Here is a 22,018-nt window from a genome sequence, read left to right on the forward strand (position 1 = left end):
ACATAGCAGCTTTCTTTAAAATCAGGCGGAGCTGTTTTCGAGCGTAATTGAATAAACACTAATTCCAAAACTCTTCCCGCTTGACTAGCAGTCGCTGCCCTCGGGCTGTTTTTTTCCCCTCTGACTCTCGACTAGTCGTTGCTGTGGATTTCAGATGCAAACATATGCTGATGCGCCTTCGTTTCAAAATAGGCAGTTCATAACTGCCTAAGGATTTTTTCAGGGTCACATTTTCGGGTGCTTTCCGAATTAGACATGAATTTACGTTAAGACCACTGTGCGTTTATTTTGGCAATGGTAGGCTAATATTTAAACTGACCTGTTTAATTAGCCAAACATATGCCTAATTTGGTTGTCAACCTGTCATTTCGAAAACAATACACAGTAGAAATAACAATAGGTAAAGAACGACGGTGAATTGTGGGTAATTACACCATCGAAGGCAAGTGAAGTCTGCACATTCAGCGGACTCTCCGAAAGTCTGCAGGAGGCTCGTACGAAAGTCGTTGCGGACTCGTTTAATTCGGTCATATTCGAACATTCTTGGAGCGCGCGTGCGTAAAGTCCATGAGTCTCCAAAGCCCGGAGATCTGGATTGGGCAAAAGTCTTCCGAGCACCGAATTATATGTTAAATCGAAGATGACAACGCCGTACGTTTTTCTTTTTCTTGTGACCACGATTCTCCCTACACAGCAAGAGGTTGTCGAAGACGTCCTCGCAAGTTTAACCAAAGGAGTTACTTTCTTGGAAAAACAGTCCAGAAATATCAACCTCGATGGGGTTGTTGGATACAAAATTCTTCATGGCAAGTAACGCGTGTTATTTAATTAAACGTTAAGTCCAATGTATTTGTCATGTTACTACATATTTAAATGCCTATTTATACGTCACAAAGAATGAAACATATTGTTTGACTGGGTTTTGTTTTTCAGAAGTAGCTTAGATTGACTTTTCTGGACTTTTGTGTCACATAACTCTGAGGACGTTTCGTATTTTATTCGATGTGTACGTCCCTTATATATTTCACACAGCTCAACTTGTGCAAGCTGTTCAATCATGGCCCAGAGACCTCGACAGCATAGCTCAGCGCTCGACAGCATCCTCCCTTGTAAAAAGATTAGACAACAGCTTGTCCCACGCTATTAAATCACTACAGGAGACAGAATCGAAATATTACAGAGGTGAGTTAATTTATATCCGTACTCGAAGGCCTGTATACTGCTGTTTCTTGTTTAACAAGGCATTAGTTGAACTGTGGAATTCTATTTCTCTAGAGTTTGAACCTCTGATGGACAAATCATTTTGGTCCTTACCTCACGATTGGACTACCACAGACCCCTCCCTTGTGTATGCAACTCGGAGATCTGCAGAGTGCTATGACGAACAGCTCAGTGACAAGTGCATGACCCTGCTACTAGGCACATGGTAAACACATTGCTTTATGTGTGGCAGTGGTTGTTTATGTTTGTTATTCATTAGTGTGATTGGATGAACACATCTTTTTTCTTTCATTCTTTCTTTTGAAGGAAAGATAATGGAACCCCATGCATAGTAACAAAACTGTGCCGGGATACAATGACACGATTTGGATGTCCCCACTATTCCCTGTCTCACCAGCTGCTTTATTTCATGATTGGGACAATGGTTAAGTATGCACCCGCAGTAACACAGATATCACTCTGTTACATTTCATCTGGAAAGAAGTGAGCCTACTTTATTTACTTACACTTTTCAGGACAGTGTGTTTTTGATTGAAGGAGTTTTGGGGTAAAAGGTAGATTTTCTCTACTACTACTACTTTCTCTAGTAAATTTATATTTCTATGACTTCACTTATCCTTCATGTCAAGAGCATGTCTTTGTGAATTGTACATTTCGTCAAGCCGTATTCACCTCACACTGAAACATTGTTTTCATGGCCCTGAGCTAGTGGAAGCTAGTTGAACAACAGAACAAACGGCTGCCTATAAGTAGACAATGTTATGTCTTTCCAGAATGGTTGCTCAAAAATGCTAAAGGGAGAGATGAGACAATCAAGGGTAAACATGACTGTGCAGCACTACCACAGGATATTCTGCTCCAACATGATGAAAAGCAACCAGGAGGTCTTTAAAGATGGCTTCACTGGCCAAACCCAGGACATTTTTGTGGAAAATAGTGGGTTCACACTATATATATATATATATACAGTTAATGAATTCAACTGTATGTACTAATGGGGTTGAGTATTGAGTAACATTTCTTGTTGTTTGCAGTACTACTCTGTGGTTTGGCTGGATTCTCAGACTTCTACAATCTTAATTGGCTGGAGCACATACTGCTATGGCAAGACCCTGAAGATGGTTGCTTTGGGAAAGAGTGTAAGTGCATTTGCACACTCAGCACAATAATAACTTCAATCATCCATTAGGGCAACCGCAGCCTCTGATGGTTCAGTATCACATGGCTGAGCCATATGGAACCCATTAAGGAGAGTTTATTGGGTTTGTATCCCGTTTGTTTTCCTAGATGACTTCTCTCTCGGTTTCCCGGAAGAACATTTAGGACCACAACCTCACAGGAGAGTGAAGAGGAGGGAGAAGACACTCAGAGGTATGCAGCTGCTGAAGTCTCTCATTCAGTAAATGTGCGTGGTATAGTTCAGCTCCGACAACCCTTGATCCTCTCTGGCTTTACTGTATGTAACAGCATTTCTGGTACATATTCTACAGTTTATATCAATGAATATAAATAAAATATGTAACTTTGCCATATTTTACTTGCTCATTCGTCTGTTTGTTTTTCCTGGCCTCTGATCTGATCCTTTTGTATTTATATTGCTTTCCTGTACTCATTCTTCTGACTGGAATTGTACGCTTATTTTGTATTTTGCTGTGAATACTTTCAGTAGTAAAGGAGGAAAACCCTTGTGCATCCTGTACCAGCCATATGAAGGGAAACTGATTCTGAATGCTCTTCAATAATGCATGACAGCAGAGGTTTTCAGACGGTTTTCAATGTGTCCTCCTGTAGGTGGATGTTCGAGTCACATGACTGGCGTTGCTGTGAGTGCTCTTGGAGGATACCTGAACTTTTACCTCTCGGAGCAGGACATCACAAAGAGACCACTCACCTGAGCAGATCATCAGAACAGATCATCAGAACACACCCTTGATTCACACTCAGTTATCAATAAGCTAATACTCTATTCTCCTTCAATTAAATATATAAAATATGCCATAAATACAAATTATCTACTCTAGTCTCTATGATGTGCACGTTTTTCTTTTTATTCTCTAGAAAGATATAGTGAACGTTTTTTTCTTTTTTTTATTCTCTAGAAATATATAGTGTACAGAGATCATACACATCTGCTTTTTTTCTTACATATGTTAAGCATTTCTGCTTTTCTGTGGGAAAGGCAACACATTTGTTAACAGCACAGTTAAACAGGAGTGAATAAATGCTTTTAAAACAGAGCAAAAGTAATAAATAATTACGTATTAAATGTGTAAATATCCCCTCTCCCTTTTTTCCTCATGCAATCCAAAACCCACCCGCCTGAACACACACCCACCCGCCTAAACACACACACACACACACACACACACACACACAAACACCTCCTGGGCTTCAACCGAGAGACAAGGACTCTAAATAATGTATGTTGGACTGCAGCTGAAATACAATGAGTTCTTGTAGGGCTGCCGAGACAATATAGGATAACAACAAAAAGAACACTCGCCAATACATAACAGAATCAACAGTGATACGCAGTTCATGAAAGGCTACGTCGTTCCATCTTTCCAGGGTGGCCATTACTGTACAGACAACATACCAGGTTTGGCACCAACTTTGGAATGACAGCCCTGCCTGGCAAAACAGAGAGACTTCCAACTTAGACACCAATGATGTCTACCGCCAAAACCAAGGTAAATTACTTGGTAAAGATGCTTGAAAATAAAACCAGTTAAAAAAAAAACAAAAGCAGGCTTTATTGGTTCCAGCCAATGACTTCATAGAAGAGGGCCTTGAGCATACGGCCCTCGTAGGTGACGGTGTTCTTGCCAATGTGCATGCGGTCCTCCTCCAGGGGCTGCTCCATGATGGCTGGCACGTCCTTCCCATGGACTTCACAGGGAAGGAAAAATTAATTAGCCCCGCTGAGAATGTCGGCTCTGAAATTTAATTATCACCTTGTAGTTAAGCCCTTAAAAAAAAAACAGGTCCTGGTGAAACGGGAGACTGTGACAGTGGCACAGCGGTGGCAGTCTCCGTGAGAGAGGTTATTTGAAACAGCATCAGGAGACTGGACCACCTGGCTCATGTCACAGTAATGATGCTCATCTCTTTTCAGCAGGACCTGTCTGTTGACTCTATTTGTGATTAGAACATGCCATGTATGTGCATTTCACCTCTTTAAACATAGGGATCAATGTTGTTTAAGGACTGTATGAGTTAACCTGTATTCTTCTCTATTAAACGTGTCACCTGCCTGATCAGATATGCCCAAATAGTCAATCAGTGAATGATTATACAATGACATGTAAAAAAGTCAAAGGCTACGCTTAGACATTCTAGAAGAGTAGAAGTGACCACTGCAGATTGTACTCAGTAGCCTGTGATGAGTCTATCTGCTATACAGTTTTGCAGCGTTCTTCAAAGTGAAAAATGTTCTCTGTTTCAAGTAACTTTTTTTCTCTAAGTGTTTAAAAATAAACCACAGCAGACACCTACGTTCACAGTGCTCAAGGAACTGAATGCAGTCTTGCACCACAGTGTCCCGGAGCATGATCATGTGCTTGGCCATGTTCTCCAGCAGCGACAGGAAGCACCTCTTTGCGTAGAACCATGTGTCAGTTCCGAGCTGTGGCAAAACAACGGACAAACATGGCAGTGATGTGGTAGACACACGCGACCCATGCAACCTGTTTACAAGAGTGTGAAGGGAGTCAACCCCCTCTAGAATAACAATAACACTCGCAAGGGTGATGCAATACTGTTTGCTGTATGCAATACTGCTCTAGAGAATTGGCATTTGTACATTTCAAATGATTTCCTGACACCAATCTCAACCTTTGTTTTTCATTTCCATTTCTGCTGAACTGCTCAAAGACACCAAAGCTACAACATGAGATTTTTACTGCAGCTCATTCTAAAGCGACATGTGTTACATTCGTTATTCCCACCATGCAGAGTGTGAAAACAACATGCGTGTTTGTCTTGGCAGAAGGTCCAACACTCAAGAGAATATAGGAATGTAAAGAGCCTTCTGGAGGGTGTTTGCTCAGCTGCTGTGATCAGGGATAGGGGCTGGGCTTGGGATCAGGAGAATAAGCTCCATGCTTTGCAGTGTTTGAAGCTGTTCGGAGATAGTTGGTGATTCACCGGGTGTCGAAGGTCCAGTGGGCTTGTAACTATGATGTAAATGATGTAACCAGAATCATCTAGGGATGTTGAGGTGGGCAGAATACCAGACTGCATACAAACCTTTTTGTTGTATGGCTCCAGGCTCTTGATGACACGTGAAATGCCAAAATCATAATTCCCTTTGGCACAGTATAACGTTCTGTAACATAAAAATGTATTCATCAGATAACATTAATTGATTGTCTTAAATAGCCTTGTTATATACATGAATATTTACGTATTGATATCATGCTTTTATTATACTTAATACCTAAAACAACACATTAAATTAAGTGTAAAGATTTTAATTAGGCTTTATGTGCAAGCAGGATTATATATTTTTTTTTATATAATGTAATTGGTTGGTTATGGTAGGTCTAATAAATAGAGGCAGGACCTTCTATAAGCTTTTCTAGTTAATTAAACCAGATATTATAATGGCCAGTCCCAAACCAGAGTTCTCAATATTATAATGGCCAGTCCCAAACCAGAGTTCTCATATTATAATGGCCAGTCCCAAACCAGAGTTCTCATATTATATTGGCCAGTCGCAGACCAGAGTTCTCATATGATAATGGCCAGTCCCAAAGCCCAGTCTTCCCCACAGAGTCGGCTTTGTTAAGAGTTGTTGAAACGTGAGGAGAGTTTAGTCTATTCACAAAGACGGTTTGGGCTTTATCCTTAACAGATCAAGTGTGGACAGTCTTATTTGCTGGTGTATAAGGCTCTGTTGCACAAATACTGTTTGGACACCCTAACAGTTTTCTTTTCCCCCAAGCAGTTTACAAAGAATCCCAAGATCCTAACTGTGCAGTGGGGCGTCAGTACTCACCCAATCACAAGGTTTACAATACACAGATGAAACACCTTCTTGTCCGGGTCGTCATAAGATATCTGCTCCTCCTCTTTCTCGATCTTTCTCATCAGTTCTTCAGCCTTCAAAGATAACAGGCAACACACTTCACACAAGACTGCGATCTCTCAGAAAGCTTTTAGTGTGCATTGTGATCACACAGCCCTCCGATCACTGTCTGTAAGGGTGAACACCACACAGAGCACTCTCACGATGAAAAGAGGAGCTACTCACCTCCTCGTTCTGACTGGTCATGATGTACGACACACAGAGGTTAGCCAAGACTACTGCGCTGACATTGAGAATCTGCAAAAGAAGGGGAGGAAGAGGAGGGTTAACGGTAGATGTAGAAAGGATCGTAAAGACAGATGGGGTACGACACACAGGTTCAGTGGTACAAACCAACTCATCAAATAGTTCAAGCAATCAAGCAAACAAGAAACAAAACAAAACACAACACCACACAGAAAATTCCCATGCTTTCAGGCAAAACACTCAGGCCAGCAACCAGCAGGCACAGGTCTCGTTACCGAGGGCTTTCTCTTGCAGGGACACTCCTGAATGTTACACTGTTCCAACTAGCGGGGGGAGGAGGCAAAAGAACATTTGTACTGTAGCAAACCACCTAAAATACCAACCTAATGAATGAATTATGTTGTCTATATATACACACACAGAAATAAAATAAATACATGTATAAATAATTAGAAACATAAATCATGTATTAGGTATCATGCTACCAAATTCCAATGAGTTATACAGCAACTTGGCACCAAAAAGGCCATTGTTTAAGCTATACTTCCCACTGAGGCACTGTTGGGACATTAAAATACTGTTTATTTCTATATGATATTTATAGCGACTTCTTACGTTACCATTCTACCATTCCATACTGTTAACAGCCTTAAAAGTGTACTAGCCATTTACATTGCCAAAGGCAAAATAATACTACTGAAATCATCTCACAGTCCCGATTCCATTTTCAAAGTGGCACACTGGAAAATGATTCAAAAGTAGCTGGGCTCTCACATTGTCATAGTGCTTCTTGACGATGGGCTCATAGAAACCAATGGCCTCTTTGTACTTGTTCTCCTGCATGAAGAGCACATGAGCCACGTTCAGTTTCCACGTGTCGTGCTCATTGCAGAACTCCACCGACTTGCGGAAGATCTTCTCCACCATGCTGTAGTTCTCCCTGTTCCAGTAGATCTTTGCCTGAGACATGAGTACCGGAATGTACCTGGAGAAGAAGGTTGGACGGTTTGAGTGGATCCTACAAGAGCCCGCCAAGAGTGCCAGTGCAAGAGTTCAGAATCAAACCCTCATTAGCATGTTTAGCTCCAGTGTGTTTATCTTTAGCATGTTTATCTTCAGCATGTTTATAGTCTTCTAAACATGGACCATATTTATTTACCAAAACTCTTTTGTATATAAAGGCAATTTCAGTGTGTGGCACATTTCTGTTGATCTTTGCTTCCAGTTACAGTAAAACGAATTTTTCCCCTTTGACCATCATTTAGAAAAGGGTCACTAAGAAACTGTCACTATGCCACTGCCAGTGGTACTCACTTCTCCAGCACCTCATCGTAGTCATGCAGGGCCTTCTTCAACCCGTCATCATCCCGCGTGTGCCGTGCGTCTTGGACCTGGGTGCGACCACAGTTTTAAATCAACCAACTAGTCAGGCCTCCACGTGACCTCACATTCAGAGGGGATGGACGCCCACTATGTAACTTTGTTGCAAATAAACAAACTTTTGTTTACATCCGCATGTTGGCACCAAATCAGACTATGAGTGTCTCTGAGGGCTACTGAAAAGGTAACCAGTCATCGCATACCAGATGAAATTCAATGTTTTTAAAGCTACATTGTTTACGTCCAAAAAGCAGGAAAATTAGAACTCAAATCATCAATTCCTGTTTCTATATTTTACAAAAACATTTACCTTGCTACCTGCTTTCTAAATTCTTACCGCAAACTTTAGGAGTACCAATACAAATCACCAGAACGATATAATTACAGAAAAGGAACCTATTTTTCAATACATCACACTCTAGTGGACAATAGCTACACAGTATACCATGAATGATCCAATTTTACCTGTTTGGCTGCTTTCCTTAACTGGTCAGTTAATTTTCCTGCTGTTTCATCTAATTTTCGGAAAGCCTGCATGAGACAACCATAACAACAAACCATACTTTGACAAAAGTTCATGTTAGACGTTGAAAAATATATTTTTGAATTCAACTAAAGCACAATACAGTCTCGTCATCAGTCACAAGTCCACAGGAAAATGATTACTTTACAAGATGTACCACTCTTAAAATCAACTACAAAAAAGGGTTGTTGGTGTTGTTACCTCCTCTGGAGCAGTCTGGCATGTGAGCATGGCATCTAGAAACTCATAGAGATACTGCATGGGAGGGAAACAGAACAAAATTCAGCAGTGCCATTAACATTTCTCACAGGTTCCATGAATAGGCAAGTGTAACCCGACAACTGAGCTTCCCGGGACGGGGAGAACAGCAAAAAGCAGTGATTCTGTCTTGTGTCCAAGCCATTCTTCGCCTAATATTTCAGATGGGATTACCAATGGAAGACGTACTGCAGCACAATTGTGGATTCAACCGTGTGACTTCAAAGCCAGACAGGCCAATCGATTGATATCAATTGATTGAGCCATTTGCAGGGCAGAGCTAAATGCTTTATTCACATTCACAGCACCCAACTTAGCCTAGGCCCTGGGACAACAGGCACTCACCAAGGAATTCATTTGAAAGTACAAGAGGGAGAAAGAGAATAAAAGATAAAATACCCCACATCATCCCTGGGCTAGGAGGAGAAAGGGGGCTCATGTATGATTCAAAACCACAGCAAAGAGGATGGAAATTGCAAACATTACTGATAATGTGTGTGTGTGTGTCTGTGTGTGTGTGTGTGAGTGAGAGCAAGATTTCAATACCGGCGTCAGAAACTTGTACGTCAGATGGGCGTTTTCGGCCAGAACATCTGCAGCCAAGTCAAAGTACTGCAACCAGACAGAACAGAGAAGAAAACATAGGGAGAGCTGTTTTAATGAACTGGTCAGTACTTTCCAAAACAAAAAGATCATAGCCAAGCACAGTAGTTTTTCATTAGACCTATCCCAGCAGGGGTCCTCTAAAGCATGGGTCCAATTTAAACCGCAATAGCGCACAGCATGGGCACTTCTTTCAGGGGGGAATAAAAAGCTTGTCATGCTAAATTTAGATTGGTGACCTCCTACAAAATGGGAGAACAAACATCTATATTTAATGGCCATTCTGGCACACTTTCACCCAATCTCGATTCAAATGCCAAAGATGGAAAACTGATGGAATATTCCATGACATCACAATGGAGAGATAGCGGATAGGGTTGTGCTTCACAGCTCACCTCGTATTTACAATAGAGGAGCAGCAGGTTGCCAAACGTGACTGGAGGGAAGGGGTTCTGCTGTAAGAGGAAGGCCAGCTTCTCAAAGCCCTCCGTGGGCTTCGAGTCAATGTTCATCAGGGCCTGGTTGTGGAGGGTTACTGGATCCAGCTCCTGCAAACATTAAAAATGGATTAAGCAACAAACAGAAACAGCTCCCAAAGCAAACAATGCAGGATTTAATATCGCTACAGGCACAGGATGCACACGCACCCACACACACACACAGTGTGACAGAGTTAATAAATATAAATATTTTGGAGTGAAGTGTATCATTGGTATGTAGTGTGATCACAGCCTTTTTATGTTTTTTGTTGGTTATGTTTTTGATTGTATTTTATGATTTAATCTGTGGATGCTGACACAGATTTAGTTTCTATTAACATTGCAACTTTAAATCCTAACAGTATTGTATCTGGTATTGAGAGGAAGGCTCTAATAGTAAAAGTTAGCAGGGAATCAATATAAATCAGAATCTCCACTAAACCAAAGTCCTGAAGAAGTTGTGGTACCCTTCAGTGCCTTACAAGTTCTCCTGATTCAGTTTATGAATTTACTGTTTACTGATGAACGCGACAGCAGGTGGCAGTAGTTCACTTTAGACATTTTGCCATGAGAGTTTTGCTCTCCTTCTTTTACACCTGTGACGAATACCAAAGCACGGCACACTAAGTTTTGTGTCAATGCGGACATCATTAAGACGGGCAACATTCTAGCCGTCAAAGAGTGCCACAAGATTCCGAAACCCCACCACTGGGCCCTTCACAACCACTGGGCCCTTCACAATTATACATTGTGTGCTCATATTCACCCAAACTGTTCATTTCTCATTTCGGGGTGCCTCATCCAAAGTAACATTTAGCCAATTTGGACTAATGTCACAGCCTCGTACACTCCTTCACTCCCGAAACACAACTCTGCAGCAGCTGATTTTGAAATTCATGGAAAATACCTTTCTTTTCCTTGTTGTTAATGAGAACTTATGTAAGGGAAAGTCGACATGTGTCCGTCTGTGTGTGTCCGTCTGTCTGTGTGTGTGTGTGTCTGTCTGTGTGTGTGTGTGTCTGTGTGTGTGTGTGTCTGTGTGTGTGTGTGTCTGTGTGTGTGTGTCTGTGTGTGTGTGTCTGTGTCTGTGTGTCTGTGTCTGTGTCTGTGTGTGTCTGATTTCACTGTGAGTGCCAGCAAGGACATGTTCCTGCAGTCTGCTGTCATTCCAACAGACAGGTATGGGACTCCTCGCTCAGGCAAGCCCTGGCAGTGCCAGCACAGTGGGGATGGAAAAAAACCCTTCCCTGCACCATACGCGCCCAGAGAAGCTCATCGTGCGAAGGTATGCTCCTTACACGAGAAAAAGTACACACCTGAGGCCATTGTACAGAAGTAAACCAAGCAGCATGGAAACTGGCAGGTAATGTACTGTACATCAAAGCAACAGATCAGCACAGGGCCAGCCATTGTTGTCACTCTTGAAGGAATACATAAAAAAACAATACATGCTTTTCATAGTCACGTCGAATGAGTCTAGGTTTTCCTATGGGTGAAATAAATGGCCAGAGCTGAACATTTGGTGTCACCGTGAACTGAGCTAACTCAGAGGACGGCACACAGGGGAAATCTCATCTCCTAGCCCTCCTAATCCTCAACTCTGAAGGACTGTTGTTGTCCCCCCCCCCCCCCCCCCCCCCCTCCAAAATGTCAATACATGCTGCCTGTTAATGCCAGCCTGGTGACAAGCCATTGATGCTAGCTAGCTGCAGCAGTGAACAAGTTGTGACCTAACCCGAGAATTAATTAGCAGACAGAGATGACACTCAGATAAGCAGCGCAGACTTATCTCGCCACGCCGCTGACACCCAGAGTCATCGGTAAAGACAACAAAGTCAGATCTGGCCAGAGGATAGCGCCTGTCAAAGGGGAAAACCACTGAGGAGAAGGACAAGGCGCTCAATGGTTCGAAATGCAGTTTGTTTAAGTGACAAATCAGGCTGACTGACAGAATGTGTGAAGTTACCTGTTCTGATCTTGGAGGCATATCAGTCAAGGCCTCTTGAGAGGCATCATCTGTAGAGTACAGAATCAAGTCATAAAGTTGCAAGATGATGTGTTTAATCACTAGAGCCCAGTCTATTCCACCTTCACAATCATGTGATGATTAAGGTGTTGACTGATGCCCACAGGAAATCAATATCATTATCAATTCAGCAAAGCAGAAAACTCTGAAATTATTTAGCTGCGCTAGGTAATCTAATTTTACATGTGCTACAAAAGTAACCTTAAGTGGAAATTAAAACACACATTTCTGGTCAGACAGGCAGGTAACAGACACATGACACAGTGGAAATTCCATACTTACAGTTCTTGAGCTGGTACTCAATAGCCGCCTTCAGGTTAAAAGCCTCAATCAGGGCAGTTTCATGCAGGACCAGAGTGTTGCCAACGCTTCTCACCTCTATACCCTCGGTTGTCATGCCAACACTGAGTTCTGACAGAGAAGGAGAACAAAACAAAACATCAATCAGTATTTTTAGATTCATCAATTAACCTTTGTTTGTTGAGAAGAAACATCAAGATAACACTGACAAGCTGATGTACCATGTGTCTGCACAAGAGCATGTGTACTCTTCAGAGATGTCATGATGATAATTATCATTGTTTTATTTTTTAAAAGAGACACTTAACTAATCCCTGGCATTGACTCCCCGTAAATATTCCATCATATTTACATGAGGCATGGTAACATAAATATTAGTGTCTGATACATACCTGGATGTTCTCGTATTCCACGTTCTATGATCTCACCAATGTATTTGAGAGCTGATGCGTATTGTTTTAAACTATAGTGGCAGAGGGCAATGTTATATGCCAGATCTGAAAGACACAAAACACACATACAACAACACAACACAACACAACACAACACACACACAAAGAGAGATCAAGACCAAACAAAGGTTCAAACTCAGGCTCATCTGTATTTCTAGAGTATATTATTTCTGTGCAGAGGCTTCAGATCACTAGTGTTCTGCTCTACATCCAAAACCATACAAACTGCAGTCGGAATTACTACCCTGAGGCCAGGCGAAATGCTTTCCTTGGCACCAGCTGCACCTAAGCACAGCTCTGCAAGGGTGTGGGTGCTTGCGTCTCCCTCTGCACTCTTTGTAAACATGCAGTCTGTGGTTGTGGTGGGGAGAGGCACACTGAACCCACACCTTCGCATGAAAGGTGCGGACGGGGATGATCTTGGCCAGCCAGTCTTTTTCCCAGTGCACATTTCTTAAAGCCAAATAGCCTTGATGCAACATGCTGCAAGGGTGGTCACATAACTGAAAACACAATCTGTCTTACACTCCTGTCTTACACCCCATTGCTTTAAAGCCCCATTATGGCGAGAATTGGTATTTATTGCTACTGAGCACCCCCTAAAGTTGCTGTGTAGTTCACTTTTACACCACTGTCGTTAATACAAATCATGCTATGAGCACAACACAAGACATAGCAAGACAGCTTATAAGTTATTACTGACTTGTCCAAGGCCAGCTCGGCATCTGACTTGCATATTTGACTGACTCTTGTTCGGTCTCTTGCTCGGTTACTCTCTCTTTTTCTGTTCCTCGCTTCCCCTGATAACGTCTTCCTTGGTTTCTTTTTCACCTCTGCCATGATGTCCATACAGAGAACACTACACTAGCTTCTTCTTATAGCCAACTGAAGGGCTTAGTTGTTGTTGTGTGAGGTGGTGCCATAAAGCATTACGTAGTTCTCACGAGAGGTGTCGCGCCCTGTCCACCAAAGTTACATAGTGCAATACCAGGCGTGCTGTGGCAGTGGCTCAGATTCCATTCCCCGTATTACAAGTCAGTGTACCACCAAATGATTTAGAAATTGTTATTGTAAGGTAAAATTGTAACATAATGTTGCTTGAAAAAAAAGCAATGTATGATTAAGCCTAGAGGCAAATAATGGCCCAGTTCTGCTCATATATACCTTTGAGTGAGGTGTGTACAGATGCATGATGCTCACCTGGCTGGTAGCCCAGCACTTGCATGGATGATATGAACTTCTTGCAGGCTTCTTCATATTCTCCCTCTTTGAAAAGCAAGCAGCCAAGATCCACGTCGTAATCAGGATCATCCTGAGGCAACTGCTCCACTAAGGTCTGAAGAGCCAAGAACAAAACAGGAATTTTCTTCTCCACAACAGTCCACCACACAGAACCATGGACATTACCTTGTGTCATATTCTCAGTAATCAACATAACTCTAACCACACCACACCACACCACACAAACTGTATCCTGAAAGATACTGGTCTAGACAAAATGAGTGGAGAGCAGTGGAGAGCAGAAAAATCACAGTTATGGCACATAAGTGCCACCCATAAGACATCTCTGTTCACCTTGGCTCCAGCATACTCCTCTTCTCCATATTTTATGGCAGCTTGCAGTTTAATCATCTGAAAGGACATATGGATCAAGGCAAGACCAATTATCACAATTGTTTTCGACAGAACAAGCAGAACAATCCCAACATTCTTTCTCTGTTCTCTTGAATAATGCTTACACGCAGTCAGGCTGATATATACATACTGAACAGAAGAATACAACTGTTTGTGAGATTACAGTGTAGTTTTGTCACTATTTAGGTTAGCTACATACTTTGGTATGACTGGTTGGGTTGTCCAGAAGAAACGTAGCTTTCATGGCATCAGAAAAGGCACATGCCCCATAGAGTGACTGTGCATAGTAGAGTTTGTACTCCTCCACCTCGGGGTGTAGCTGATTCAGCTGCTCATAGCATTCTGCAGCATTGGTGAAGTCCTGAATGTGGTAGTAGCAGTAACCCAGGAGTGACAGCGCAGCCCTTGACTGTGGGAAGACAATAGATGATACACTGACTGATGGAAATACACTGTTAAAACCTTAAGTACTGCCCGAATAGTTAACTTAGTTTAATTCAAACTTACTTTCATCTGTTTTTGCAGTTCGTTGCTTAGGATGTGGATGGCTTCTGCATAACGCCCGTCTTTAATCTTCGAAAATAAAATAATGTAACATCAACTGTTTGGCCACCAACCACGTTAGCTTTCACTCCACTGTTACGTTAGTCAACTAGATAACATTAGTTAAGCTAGTTTAGCTGACTGCAAGACCAACAGGATCTCACTGGGGTTACAAAATAGTAAACGCTAAATCTACTGTTGTGGAAGGCTTCTGTAAGCAGACTGTTACAATCAGTACATATCATAGCGAATTTAGCGATAGATACGCTAACAACGTAATCTGGTTAACTAGAGCTAACGTTAGCTAAGCAAAGTTTGATTAGCGTTAGCTGTCTTGTATCGTCTCACCATTTTGTAGACTGTTGCAGTGTACTCTCCGTCTTTTATCGTTGTAAGCGTCATGATTTTGTTAAGGGGGAAAAAAAAACTCGTTTACAAAATATTTAACAAATGCAAAGAAGAAAGCAGTGTCTCCCTCGCAGTGTTTATATGCTATGTGTGCTATGCCTTGGTAACCTTGGCAACCTGACCGGACACGGATGTGGAAAAATGATGGACACGTTCTCGTGGCCAATAACTGCTCTCAGTAAGTCCAACTGGTTTACAGAGTGATTAAAACCTTTTGCATTTAAACAAGTTTCTTTTTCTTTCATTTTCTTTATTAAGTGGAATGTATTTCAGGATATTTTATTTGAATATAGGATAAATTCCTTGTACAGTAACACTAACTATGGGTGCAGATCTTGAATGTTCTCTATGAAGTGAGGTCTTTACTCCTATGTCTAGATCATAAATGCATCAATCGTCACGCCTTACCATCTTCATTTACTAGACTGGTCAGATCTTATCAGGTGGCACATTTACACATTTGCACTATGCTATGCTGTGTTATTCCGTGGTATAAACAAAGGTTTTTATATTGTTATCTCAGTAGTCATGCTTGGTGAATTTTATTTCGGGGGTATGGGCGAAATGCAATAAGAGCAGAAAATCCTGCTCTGAGAACACACTGGACCTGAGGGGTAGAGCTCTGTAATCCAAACCACATGGGCTTGCTCCAACAAGAACGTCTGTGCTCCTTGTACATCAGCTGGAGAAAACAAGGAGGTGGAGAAAGAGAGAGGGGAAAAGAGAGAGAGAGGAGAGCTGTATCTTAGATGTTCTCAGGAGAGTGCTCTGCACAGTAGACAGTTCATCAAATTCTTGGATACTTCAGAGGAGGTAAGAGACTTCCACTGTCATGTAGGCTCAGTATGATTTAAAAGCTTGCATTTTATTACATTAACTTTGGCAATTTTTTTTGGTTGAGGCATTATTGGTTGTTTTGTAATGCAACTTGCACACACACAAATTAAATAAAAATATGCTTCAGTATATATTTTCTCATGTGTAATATTGTGTGCATCATTAGGCATTTTATTCATAATGCTTGGATTTTGATCATGTTAAATCTTCTGCTTGCAAAAATGAAATGTTTCTTTGTAGAACTCGGAAGCTACTGTAATGGTCATAAGTTGGAAACGTGTGTCAGTAATAGTCCCCGTAAATTCCAACCTTAAGCACAGTAGGCTACATCCCTTAGTTTGTTTTCATATATAACATTAATTGCATTGTAGCTACTGATACGAGATCACAGTATGGTTCAGATCTACTTTAAGTTGTTTTATTACTCTACACAGTGCTACTCACATGTATGTGCATTTGAATCCCATCTGCAACTTTGGCTCACCTGTTTTTTTGTGACTCAATAGGTAAAGGAATTTGCCATCATGAGCCTCAGGGTGAGTGTGTTGCTATTGGCTGTGGCCATGGTGACAGTGATGGGCCAGAGAAGACGCCCCAGTAAGCCCGTAACAACGAGCAACGATGAATGGAACTACCGTGATGGCTGTGAGAATTCTGCATTCTTTATATTCAGTTACCAAGTATTTGTATATTTAAACAGATGCTGTCCATTATTTTGGTTTTGTTGTATCTCAGAGACGGTATTCTATTTTTGACCCCCGAATAAAGTCAGTAAACAATGGTAAATTTGAGAATAACTTCAGTGGTATAGAAGAAGTTAAGATGGCCTCTTTGGGTTTGCAGCAGAGAAGGTGAATATGCGTGGTGTGTCCAACCTCACTGAGATTTTAGACAACTGGAGATTTGACATCCTGAAGGAGATGAAGAATCTTATGCAGAATGACCACCAGTCCCTGCTGCCTGACTATGCCAGGTATTATTTTAAAATATATTTGTAAACATATTTTTATACCTCACATTATTTATGTGTATATGTGTATTTCTTTTTTACATTTTATGAATTTCTTCTTAATTTCAATGCTATCTTATCTGACCTTCAGGAAACCCATGGGGCTAAAGACTATTGTTATCCAAAGAAGTTTAAAATTATAATCTCTAATTACAGAAAAATGAAAAACAGCAGCTGAATGAGCTTTGCATGGCATATTGGGGAATGTTCTCACTTCTTATGGTTTGGAAGGCAGCCATCTTTCTGGCCTCAGAGTACCAGACCAGCGGCAACAAAAATACCTCTGGTCAGGCGTGCAACAGAATCCCTCAGCAAATATACAATATAGGACAGCCTGTTCTCTCTCTCTTTTCTTTTTTCCCTATGTAAGCACTCCTCTCATTGTTCCTTTCTCTCTCTTTCTCTTTCTCTCTCTCTCTCTCTCTCTCTCTCTCTCTCTCTCTTGCTCTATGTATGTATGTAGTATCTCACTGACTTTCACTGTTCTTGTTTCACACTATTCTTCAGAATTCAACCACTGTCTGAGGCTTTGGATGACCTGTACAAAGAGTTCAACGCCTTAAAGGCACATCTCGGCGATCTGACTGAGAAGTTTGGACCCATCGAGACATTCATCGACGAGCTGAAGGCAGAGAGGGCATCGGGTGGCGTGGCGCGGGCCAGCACCCCTCAGGCTGACCCATCTGCACCCAACCTGGCTCCCGCTGCGCCCACTCGGAGAAGGATCCTCAAGAAGAAGACAACAACAACCTCCTGAGCCTTCCCACCACCAACATAACAGTGCTGGCACTCTGCATCTGTTCACAGGAAACCGCCATGATTGATTCATGCGGATTTCCTCAAGCTTCTCTAAAATTACTCTTATATTTTTTCTGCATGTTGCTAGGAAGCAGGTAATACACATTCTACTGCGCTGACCATGGAAGGCCATCAGAGAGGCTGTGGTCTACAAGGGAAATGGTTTAGGCAGATGAGGTTAGGGAACTGGAGGGGAAAGCCGTTTTTATAGGTTATAATCAATGGTGCTTTTCATAGTTCACATCCTCTTTGGCAGACCGGTTAGTGTCCATTTGAAATAAGTGGAAGCAGCCTGTCATTGTGTAATGTTATAGAATTGGCTAGATAATGACACCACTCTAACACACTAAATGTTTACCTAGTGATAATATATGTTGTAAATGATTATTTGTGGTTTTCCTTTTACAGTAAAATGGCATCTTCCCACAGACATAACCATAATCTCTTTGAATCACATTATGCTATGCAATGCAATTGCTATGCAAATATTACGCACATGATTCTGTAAGGGTTTTACGGTGCTTCATCTCTCTTGGCTCATATTTGCTGCTTAATTTCTCTTGGCTCATATGTTTATATTACAGTTTAGTGTCAGCAACAAATAAACAATAATCTGTTGGCACCGGCTATCTTTGTTTTCATTTTATGATCTTGTAAAACAAAAATATCAATAAATATCATAAATATCTAATTTTGGGGGTTAAGTGAGAGGGATACAAAAATGCACCAACAACAGAAAACTGACAGACATTTAATTCAGTCTTATCGGTTAAATTCTTAGAATAAGACTAAATGTCTCACTCAAATTATGTGCAACCCATATAAAACATGTTACAAAATGACATGATCCAAAAGAAAACCATGGCACATAAAATGAATATAAAAATGGAAATAAAAACCTCAACAACAACCGGATTCCCACCTTTGGCGTAACTCCCAGGACTGGGGCATTTGAAACAGCTGTTGTTCTGTAATTTTGCCCTAGGAGTCAGTGGAAAGCCACTGTGCACCACAGACCCTCTCTTACGCATACACAACACACATACAGAGAGAGACACAGAGAGAGAGAGAGAGAGAGAGAGAGAAAGAAAATATCCTAATTACTATCTATCTTATCTACAGTATCTGTTAAAATAGTGGCATCACTTCAAATCAGGAACGCACAGTATTTGGACTCATTCCGACATGAGTGACTTTGATTCTTAAAGTTCCTGCGCTGCAGTCTGGTGTTTTGAGGTGAAGCAAGGAGAGAGCAGCAGACAGACGATGGAAGATAGAACCTCAGAACACTCGTTTCACTGTCTGGAAGCTATGCTTCAGGGCACAGAGACAGAACACCTGATGGGCAAGCTAATGACAGTTGTGGACTACGGCCCATCTCCAAACACACTGACGTTCTTGGCAGAGGACCTTTGCATCTAAATTCAGGGTGTTTTGACTGAAATGGGAAAGCCTGACCAACTCAAATTTTATGACTTTACCAGTAAACTAATGATTTTATCAACATAACAACCATATGGTATTTACAGTTTTTCTCGATTGCTAACACACATTTTTTGAAAGCATGCCTCGTTTCCTAAAAACTCTAAACACAAATCCCAAAACCACTCACACAAAATGCAAAACCCTTTATACATCCTGCAAAAGGCAACTTTACTTTCAAAACAGTGTTATGTCACCTCAAAAGGGTACTTTGTTTTCTAATGACAAACACAGCCCATTATATGAGTAGACATTCTAAGCATCGATTGAACACTGATGTGCTCAATGGAAAACACTACTATGAAATGGGAAAACACCAGTATGAAGGCCTTATCAGGAACATTATGTTACTATACGCTTACTCCTGTAGTCAAATATAACTGTATAATGTTTTTACGCAAATATAAAACAACACACAAATATACAGTAACAACTAAAATATTTCTTTATTTTTTCCAAAAGTGCTGTAGCCTATACATCACAGCAAACACAAATGAATGTGTAAATGATTTGCACAGAACAAACAATAGGATATAGGCCAGTACAGTCAACAAAAAAAAGAAAGAAAAATGTAAAATAAAAAAGGACAAAAAACTACTGCATCCTGTTCTAGCTCAAGACTATATTGACAATGTGCTATCAGAAATAGACCTACACAGTGTTGTGAATGTTGTTTCATTTTGTGTGAGTGGTTTAGGGATTTGTGTTTAGAGTTTTGAGAAAACGAGGCACGCTTCATGTGTGTAAGCAATCAAACTGTAACATTGGATTGGATTACAAGACAGTACAGTAATGTGTCAGTGCTGATAGGACGCAATCAGTTGTGGAAATGTATATGACTTACTTGCACATAGTCATAGCATAACTGTTTGACTGTCGGAGTTTCTGACAAAAGGCACCCTGTACACCTGCTTTATTCTCAAGGTGTTCCGCCTTAGAACACAGTCCACTGTGGCTAGGCTCACTGTATTGATGTTTAGGAATTAGTCTTGGTCATCAATGGTTGCACTTTGTATTTGTTTACGTAATTTTACAGATACAGTACAATGGAAAATACAAGAATACTATGCTCCTGATAAGGCATTCAAACTAGTGTTTTCCTGTCATAGTAGTGTTTCTTACCTATTCCCTCTTCTGAATGTCCAGAGAATGGATGCAACTGAGAAGCAGCTTATATTTGGTTGAACCCTCTGGCCAGCCTCCTGCATGGTCAAACCATGGTTGACCACAGGGTTGACCACAGTGGCCCGAATCTCATCAGAGATAATGGCTCTCCTTCTTGCTCTTTCTCTTCATCCTCTTCCTCCTCCTCCTCTTACTCTCACTCCTCTGCCTTTCTGATCACCTCTCACTTCAATGTTGCCATCAATTGTTCTCCAAACCAGGAGCTAACCTGTGGCCATCATATTGCTAAAGCTTTGATTTCAAATTGCACAACAGCCTTGGAAATGGAAGTTTTGCCAATTGAATAGCAGTGTGTTCTGTCTGAACACAAGGAGGTTTTGGCATTGATGAAGTGTGCAAAGTAGAGAGGATGGTGTTTAGTGTTTTGAAGAAAGTGCGGTTAACAATTGAAATTTGTGTCTAAAGCAGATAATTGTGTGTTGTGTTTTGAAGAAAGTGCGGTTAACAATTGAAATCTGTGTCTAAAGCAGATAATTGTGCTTATAGTTTAGCAGAATTGGTTTAGGGAGTTGGCACATGAGTTACAGGTTGTGGTCATTGTGCCATAAGTTCCAGTTTTTGAATGTAATCAATCGAGAAAAACTGTAATCAGATCAAGAAAGACTAGGAACTGTTGTAGTACGTTTAAGTCATTTACCTGATTGATTTAATCAGCTCCAGAATGTGTATGTATGTTACACATGTTAGCAATATATTCTCTCACTGGTAAGAGCTGTTGGAACTGACTTGCGGACGTGCTTGTGATCCCCTAACTGTAATTCAGTGATGAACCACCAGGGGGACACACAGGATTGTGGCACCCCAAAGAAACTGAGAGGACCCTATCCTACTATGGGTTTTACTATTTGTGGTTACGGTTATACATGTTTATCAACTGTAAGATCCTTGTCAAGCCTAGCTACAACATTTCCATCTGGTAGCACCATTGGTACACCTGATCAAAACTTCACAGGTTGAAATGTTGCCAAAGAACTGTCTTCAGAGCATATAGAATCATCATCTAGGTAATATTTTCTGCTTTTCACTGCGTTTTCACAAGCTTAATCTTGCATGAGTAGAGTATGTGTGTTAAGGAAAGACTGCACTATGAAAATAATACATCTGTAGACCCATGTCTCACTGATTTGAAATAATACAGATTTAAAATAGTAATATTGCGTGTCATGACTCTATGGTTGCGCAAATGCCATTTTAAATCCATGCAAAGTAAATTCTTTCTTCTAGAGGCAGAAAGAAAAATTGTCTGTTTTCTGCTCGGCTGATTGTCTTGATGATGTGGTAGCCCTTCCATGAATATGCAGAAGTCTTGGGAGATAATCTCCTGCTCAGACAGAGCCTGAGCCTGAGCCTCCCTCACTTTCTCCAGATATAATCACAGCAGAGCCTCTGGAGATCCCCACCCCCCCACCCCCCTCTTCAGCTCGCATGTTCTCATTGATCAAGAGCATTTGGGAAATCGTGCCACTGCTGCTGTTCGACACATTCTTTTCTTGTAGAAAGTGACAGTCTATTGTTCCTTTCACTCACTGTGCTGTAGCACCCTAAAGCATCCCTCAGCTGGTGACCTAGCTGCACAACTCATGGATAAATGTAAACCACTGTTT

The 22,018-nt window shown here is 41.2% G+C and overlaps 3 protein-coding genes across 4 annotated transcripts; 2 read left to right on the plus strand and 1 right to left on the minus strand.

The window, feature by feature from the left end:
- The first annotated feature begins 141 nt into the window (after positions 1 to 141).
- On the plus strand, positions 142 to 3,498 carry c1h16orf89 (chromosome 1 C16orf89 homolog). The gene is made up of 8 exons (XM_012827147.2): positions 142 to 806; positions 1,033 to 1,182; positions 1,276 to 1,426; positions 1,528 to 1,645; positions 1,995 to 2,157; positions 2,256 to 2,360; positions 2,509 to 2,592; positions 3,013 to 3,498. The coding sequence occupies exons 1-8, from the start codon at positions 641 to 643 to the stop codon at positions 3,114 to 3,116; spliced, it is 1,041 nt and encodes a 346-aa protein (XP_012682601.1). The 5' UTR covers positions 142 to 640; the 3' UTR covers positions 3,117 to 3,498.
- Positions 3,464 to 15,210, minus strand: flr (fleer). 2 transcript variants are annotated; one of them, XM_031565651.2, is made up of 20 exons: positions 15,044 to 15,210; positions 14,660 to 14,725; positions 14,352 to 14,561; positions 14,093 to 14,149; positions 13,718 to 13,853; positions 12,458 to 12,562; positions 12,048 to 12,176; positions 11,706 to 11,755; positions 9,656 to 9,808; positions 9,204 to 9,269; positions 8,601 to 8,654; positions 8,342 to 8,407; positions 7,811 to 7,887; positions 7,271 to 7,481; positions 6,772 to 6,819; positions 6,476 to 6,547; positions 6,221 to 6,324; positions 5,470 to 5,548; positions 4,717 to 4,846; positions 3,464 to 4,110 (listed from the first exon to the last, which is right to left on the minus strand). In XM_031565651.2, the coding sequence occupies exons 1-20, from the start codon at positions 15,095 to 15,097 to the stop codon at positions 3,974 to 3,976; spliced, it is 2,004 nt and encodes a 667-aa protein (XP_031421511.1). In that variant the 5' UTR covers positions 15,098 to 15,210; the 3' UTR covers positions 3,464 to 3,973. The 2 variants fall into 2 exon arrangements, with proteins under 2 accessions (XP_031421511.1, XP_012682709.2); XM_012827255.3 differs by lacking the exon at positions 6,772 to 6,819.
- On the plus strand, positions 15,133 to 18,369 carry si:ch211-76l23.4. The gene is made up of 5 exons (XM_031565676.2): positions 15,133 to 15,281; positions 15,786 to 15,916; positions 16,447 to 16,585; positions 16,784 to 16,913; positions 17,457 to 18,369. The coding sequence occupies exons 1-5, from the start codon at positions 15,146 to 15,148 to the stop codon at positions 17,704 to 17,706; spliced, it is 786 nt and encodes a 261-aa protein (XP_031421536.1). The 5' UTR covers positions 15,133 to 15,145; the 3' UTR covers positions 17,707 to 18,369.
- The last annotated feature ends 3,649 nt before the right edge of the window (positions 18,370 to 22,018 follow it).

This window comes from Clupea harengus, chromosome 1 (assembly GCF_900700415.2).
Source record: "Clupea harengus chromosome 1, Ch_v2.0.2, whole genome shotgun sequence".
NCBI classification, from domain to species: Eukaryota; Metazoa; Chordata; class Actinopteri; order Clupeiformes; family Clupeidae; genus Clupea; species Clupea harengus.